Below are 6261 nucleotides of genomic sequence, written 5' to 3' on the forward strand. Positions count from 1 at the left end.
AATAAAATACCTAAATTCTCTATGGTGAAAATCTTGGAGGTGTGTGCATGTAAACAATTCATGCAGCAAGAAGGCAACTCTGACTCATCTCCATTATTGCCTCATTATCTTCAGGAGAAACCCACCCTTCTCAACTCTACTTTGTAATGCTGGAGATTATTCATGCCTCTTGCAAACCACGTTTCTGCTTAAACTCTGCCAATAAAGGGCACTGAAGGGAGACAGCCGACTGGAGGAGGGACTTCCTGTTTGCTTCCTATCTACTTCCTGCTTCTGTGAGCGTCACCATGTCAACGCCTATTTACCTCTCAGTGGCTGTTCCTTTGTGTAGCTGCACTAAATTCAGTTTACAGTAGCTATCAGCAGAGATTTCATTTGCCTCCTGAGAGGTCTGGATCTCAGCCCAGAAGGCCCTCCTGTGAGCTCAGAGGCCTCAGCATTAGTTGAGTGGTCCCCACTCTTCAGAGCTATGAGTTTCAGCTTCTTTGGTGTCTCTCCACCCAAAATTTCAATTTAATAATTTTCAATTCCTCCCTTAATTCCCTCAATCTAGGAGTGGTAGCTACGTCCAACAATTGCTAGTGCCTTAATAGTGCCCCTTTCCCCAACACTTTATATCTTAACTTTATACCTAATTGAGTTCTTTATATTAAATTTGCCCTGTTCAGGCTGGGCATGGTGGCTCACTCCTGTAATCCCAGCACTTTGGGAGACCGAGGTGGGAGGATCGCTTGAGCCCAGGAATTTGAGATGAGCATGGGCAACATAGCAAGACCTCACCTCTACTAAAAAAAAAAAAAAAAATTATCTCCGCATGGTGGTGTGTGCCTGTGGTCCCAGCTACTCGGGATGCTAGGGCAGGAGGATGGCTTGAGCCCAGGAGGTCAAGGCTGCATTGAACCGTAATCACGCCACTGCACTCCAGCCTGGGCGACAGAGCCAGACACTTTGTAAAAACAACAAAAAACTTGCTCTGTTCAGATATTTCGTTAGGAATGTTGCTTTTTAGGAGGAGCAGTTGGGGGCCATGTTGGGGAGAGGCTAGCAATGTCAGCAGCTTTGAAGAAGGCATTTTGTAATCTATGCCCTGGCCAAAACTACCCCATGGGGCTCTCACTGAAGTCCAACAGCCCATAGTGTAATCCATTCCTTAGACTGCCAACAGTTCTAGACTCATAGACATTAGTGAGGGAGCTCTACAAGCTGGAACCCTGTGGGTATTTCTACAACCTACAGATTATTAATAGTCGTGCAAAGACAGGCAAATGGATGTTTTCTGGTGGGGTGCCGGGAGGGAGCAGTTGCATTTGAAGAATGAACTATGAATTTCATTGATTTGCTTTTTTTAAAGAAAAGTAAAATAACAAAAGAAAAATCCTTGAAGAGTATTTTTATTCCCACCTCTTGTAATGTTCAGGGAACATGAGTGACATTTGGACTCCCAAACAAAAGAAGGCAGGGTCATATCTCTGTGTTTCTGTGGTTCCTTGTTGAGGGAGAAAGGCTCTCAAGTTCTTGCGTGAGCACTGACCGGCTTTTATGAATAGTTCGTGACACAGGTACAAACTGGGCTGTTCTGGCTGAAATATCTGCTTGCCTTCTGGGATATTGCCAGCATTCTTTCCTGCCTCACTCACCTCCCTGAATGACTTGGGCTTGAGAATGTTTCTACATGATTTTTCTGAGCTTGCTGTCTTACCTGAGAGCAGGAAGTCAAAAGGAGAGTGATGGAGCCACATGCTGCCCTCTACTTTGCAGATATTAAAGAGGAGACTGAAACTGTTCCTTGGACATCTTATGAGTGTCAGAAAATACCTTTTGGAGGGTTAGAAGATCAGAGGACATGGTTGTTCACATTTGCTGCCATGGATCACCGCCAGTCTTCACTTGGAAACAGAATCACACCTTGTGAAGAGGTCATCCCTAAGCAGGAGAGAAGCTACTAAAGGTGAGAATTTTCTTCATTTTTCATTTTCCTTCCTTTTAGATTCACATAAAAGCTATTACTAAAGAGAATACAATCTTGTGTTTAGGAAGAGCTACAACAAGGGAAAATAATCATCGCCTGAAGAATGTGGCACATTTAGTCCCTCTCCTTTTAGGGATTATTTTCTATAATATCTGGTTTTCTTTACTGGTATTCAGTACCCTTTGTTGTATTTATTTTTTCTTTTCTTTTCTTTTTTTTTCCATATTAATCTTAGGATTTCAAGGTACAATGTTTTTTCTTTATTTGTCTTTTCTTTTTTTTTTTTTTTTTTTTTTTTTTTTTTAAAGGGGCTTCCTGGTCTTCATCGGACAGTGAAATTTGTTTGGGAATCCAAACAAAATATAAAAGAGCTGTAATACTTCCTGTATTGTATTTCAAAGGTAGGTGTGGTTTGCTGGAACAAGCATTAGGCTTGTAGACAGAAACACTGGGAGAGAAGAAAGAGTGAAGAGGAGTCCCGGATTTGCTTCTTAAAACATGTGTGTATTTGGCAAGTTATTTAGCTTCTGTTTTCCTATCTATAAAAGAGGCTTAATAATATGTTTCAGATTGGTTGTGAAGGTCATTAAATGGGACAATGCAAATAAATATTTCTCAAAAAAGGAAATATTTCTCGCCCACAATAGGTACTCATTAAATATTGTATATACACAGCTTGTGTGCAAGTATATTTTAAATTTGGATGGATACTCTGAATGATTTCAATGCATTTTTTGGATAATATCTACTTATTTTTCTTCTTTAAGAACATTTTTTGAAAAGTGTGGCTAGCTGTCACATCTGACCAATGAATTATATATGGTGAAAAGCATTCTAATGCTATATAAATTGCCAAAATAGAAGCAAGAAATATTTTAAAAGGACCTTTAGGTTTCTAGAACCGATGCCAAGAGTCTGAATTTTGTGGATTTTTCTCCCCAGATCTATCAGAAATTCCAGATCCCAGATAAGAGTTACATTCTAGGGTGGTAAGGCATGAGAAGAAGAATGAGGAATGAAGGCTGGGTGGGGACTTGCTCTTACTAATGACACTCCACGGCAGCAGGTGCTCAGTTCTTCCTTTTCTCCTGGGGTGGAGGTGGAGCCAGATCCAGACTTGAGTGTGGTCGGCTAGTTTGTAGGGTCACGTTACAGATCTCCATCAACAAACCAGATGTAAGGGGCTTCTAGGCAGGTCTTTACTGAGGATATTTGTCCAGGTAAGAAATACTTTTTGCCATCAGTTTGGAATTGAACTTGATGTTTCTGGGAATGATTAGTTTGTAACTGGAGGCATTTTGTTCTGTCCAAGGGTGGTGTCCTCCTCCTCCTTCCCTGTGCTCGGTCTCCACCTGTCTCGCATTCTGTGACAATGGTTCAGTGGAAGAGACTCTGCCAGCAGCATTACTTGTGGGCCCTGGGCTGCTATATGCTGCTGGCCACTGTGGCTCTGAAATTTGCTTTCAGATTGAAGTGTGACTCTGACCACTTGGGCCTGGAGTCCAGGGAATCTCAAAGCCAGTACTGTAGGAATGTCTTGTACAATTTCCTGAAACTGCCGGCAAAGAGGTCTATCAACTGTTCAGGGGTCACCCGAGGGGACCAAGAGGCAGTGTTGCAGGCTATTCTGAATAACCTGGAGGTCAAGAAGAAGCGAGAGCCTTTCACAGACACCCACTACCTCTCCCTCACCAGAGACTGTGAGCGCTTCAAGGCCAAAAGGAAGTTCATACAGTTCCCACTGAGCAAAGAAGAGGTGGAGTTCCCTATTGCATACTCTATGGTGATTCACGAGAAGATTGAAAACTTTGAAAGGCTACTGCGAGCTGTGTATGCCCCTCAGAACATATACTGCATCCATGTGGATGAGAAGTCCCCAGAAACTTTCAAAGAGGCAGTCAAAGCAATTATTTCATGCTTCCCAAATGTCTTCATAGCCAGTAAGCTGGTTCGGGTGGTTTATGCCTCCTGGTCCAGGGTGCAAGCTGACCTCAACTGCATGGAAGACTTGCTCCAGAGCTCAGTGCCATGGAAATACTTCCTGAATACGTGTGGGACGGACTTTCCTATAAAGAGCAATGCGGAGATGGTACAGGCTCTCAAGATGTTGAATGGGAGGAATAGCATGGAGACAGAGGTACCTCCTAAGCACAAAGAAACCCGCTGGAAATATCACTTTGAGGTAGTGAGAGACACATTATACCTAACCAACAAGAAGAAGGATCCTCCCCCTTATAATTTAACTATGTTTACAGGGAATGCGTATATTGTGGCTTCCCGAGATTTTGTCCAACATGTTTTGAAGAACCCTAAATCCCAACAACTGATTGAATGGGTAAAAGACACCTATAGCCCTGATGAACACCTCTGGGCCACCCTTCAGCGGGCACGGTGGATGCCTGGCTCTGTTCCCAACCACCCCAAGTACGACATCTCAGACATGACTTCTATTGCCAGGCTGGTCAAGTGGCAGGATCATGAGGGAGACATCAATAAGGGTGCTCCTTATGCTCCCTGCTCTGGAATCCACCAGCGGGCTATCTGTGTTTATGGCACTGGGGACTTGCATTGGATGCTTCAAAACCATCACCTGTTGGCCAACAAGTTTGACCCAAAGGTAGATGATAATGCTCTTCAGTGCTTAGAAGAGTACCTACGTTATAAGGCCATCTACGGGACTGAACTTTGAGACACACTATGAGAGCATTGGTACCTGTGGGGCAACAGCATGTACAAACATTCTCAGAACTTGCTGGGACAGTGTGGGTGGGAGACCAGGGATTTGCAATTCGTGGCATCCTTTAGGATAAGAGGGCTGCTATTAGAGCGTGGGTAAGTAGATCTGTTGCCTTGCAAATTGCTGCCTGGGTGAATGCTGCTTGTTCTCTCACGCCTAACCCTAGTATTTCCTCCACTAACTTTCTCACCAAGTGAGAATGAGAACTGCTGTGATTGGGAGAGTGAAGGAGGGATATGTGGTAGGGCACTTGATTTCAGTTGAATGCCTGCTGGTAGCTTTTCCATTCTGTGGAGCTGCTATTCCTAATAATTCTAGGTTTGGTAGTGTGGAGGAGAACTTTGATGGAAAGAGAGCCTTCCCTTCTGTACTGTGAACTTAAAAATAAATAGCTCCTGATTCAAAGTATTATCTCTACTTTTTGCCTAGTATGCCAGAAATAATATAAATATAAACAGATAAAGTGTGTGAGACTTTTTCTCATAACTATTGATGACATTTAAAATCCCTAGGGGCTGGTAAGAGAGTTCTCATTATTCTGAAATGGTCCTGACAAGCTGCATGAATAGCATTTTTTTTTTTTTTTTTTTTTTTTTTTTGAGACAGAGTCTTGCTCTGTCACCCAGGCTCGACTGCAGTAGTGCAATCTCAGTTCACTGCAACCTCCGCCTCCCGGGTTCAAGTGATTCTCCCACCTCAGCCTCCTGAGTAGCTGGGACTACAGGCATGCAGCACCATGTCTGGCTAAGTTTTGTATTTTTAGTAGAGATGGGGTTTCACCATATTGGCCAGGCTGGTCTCGAACTCCTGACCTTGTGATCTGCCCACCTCGGCCTTCCAAAATGCTGGGATTACAGGTGGGAACTACTGCGCCTGGCCTATGAATAGCAAATTCTAATGAAGACAGGGGAACAGGGCTGGTTCTTCTATTTTAAAAGCCATCCTCATTTTGTTTATATTGCCAAGTTCGTGACTTTTCTGTAAAGGAAAAGGCAGGGTGATTTAACCAGTTTGACCACCTGTATTCTTATAGGAAAATCGCAGCACTAATTCTAATTTTGTCCGCTTCACAGCCAAAGCTTAGCTAATGTTCCATAAAGGAGACAATAGTCATTCAGGTAAGGTAATGTGTAATTTATTATTCAAAGTGGAACATGTTTTTGTAGGGAGAGAGTCTGCACTATTAATAATTGTATTGAGAAATAAAAATAAACTAGGACTATTTAACTAAACCAGGTTGTCTTATTATTCCATGTTTAGGCCTCTTGAGTCAAAACTCTTTTTTTTTGAGACAGGTTCTCACTCTGTTACCCAGGCTGGAGTGCAGTGGCATGATCTTGGCTCACTGAAGCCTCTGCCTCCTGGGTTCAAGTGATTCTCCCACACAAGCCTTGCAAGTAGCTGGGATTATAGATGTGAGCCACCATGCCCAGCTGATTTTTGTGTATTTTTAGTAAAGATGGGGTTTCACCATGTTGGCCAGGTTGGTCTTGAACTCCTGGCCTCAAGTGATCCACCTGCCCCAGCCTCCCAAAGAGCTGGGATTACAGGTGTG

General features: G+C 43.2%; 1 protein-coding gene across 2 annotated transcripts; it reads left to right on the forward strand.

Annotated features, from left to right (window-relative positions):
* The first annotated feature begins 281 nt into the window (after window positions 1-281).
* GCNT3 (glucosaminyl (N-acetyl) transferase 3, mucin type) lies at window positions 282-5107 on the forward strand. Of its 2 annotated transcripts, none has more exons than XM_054531572.1 (4): window positions 282-442; window positions 1759-1948; window positions 2278-2370; window positions 3282-5107. In XM_054531572.1, exon 4 carries the CDS (start codon window positions 3342-3344, stop codon window positions 4656-4658), a length of 1317 nt encoding a protein of 438 aa, XP_054387547.1. In that variant the 5' UTR covers window positions 282-442; window positions 1759-1948; window positions 2278-2370; window positions 3282-3341; the 3' UTR covers window positions 4659-5107. The 2 variants fall into 2 exon arrangements, with proteins under 2 accessions (XP_054387547.1, XP_054387548.1); XM_054531573.1 differs by having other exon boundaries at window positions 293-389; window positions 1418-1948.
* Window positions 5108-6261: the final 1154 nt, after the last annotated feature.

Source organism: Pongo abelii, chromosome 16, assembly GCF_028885655.2.
Source record: "Pongo abelii isolate AG06213 chromosome 16, NHGRI_mPonAbe1-v2.0_pri, whole genome shotgun sequence".
NCBI classification, from domain to species: Eukaryota; Metazoa; Chordata; class Mammalia; order Primates; family Hominidae; genus Pongo; species Pongo abelii.

Coding starts and splice junctions, on each gene's coding strand:
- GCNT3 (XM_054531572.1), top strand. CDS start 3,342: ATGGTTCAGTGGAAGAGACTCTGCCAGCAGCATTACTTGTGGGCCCTG.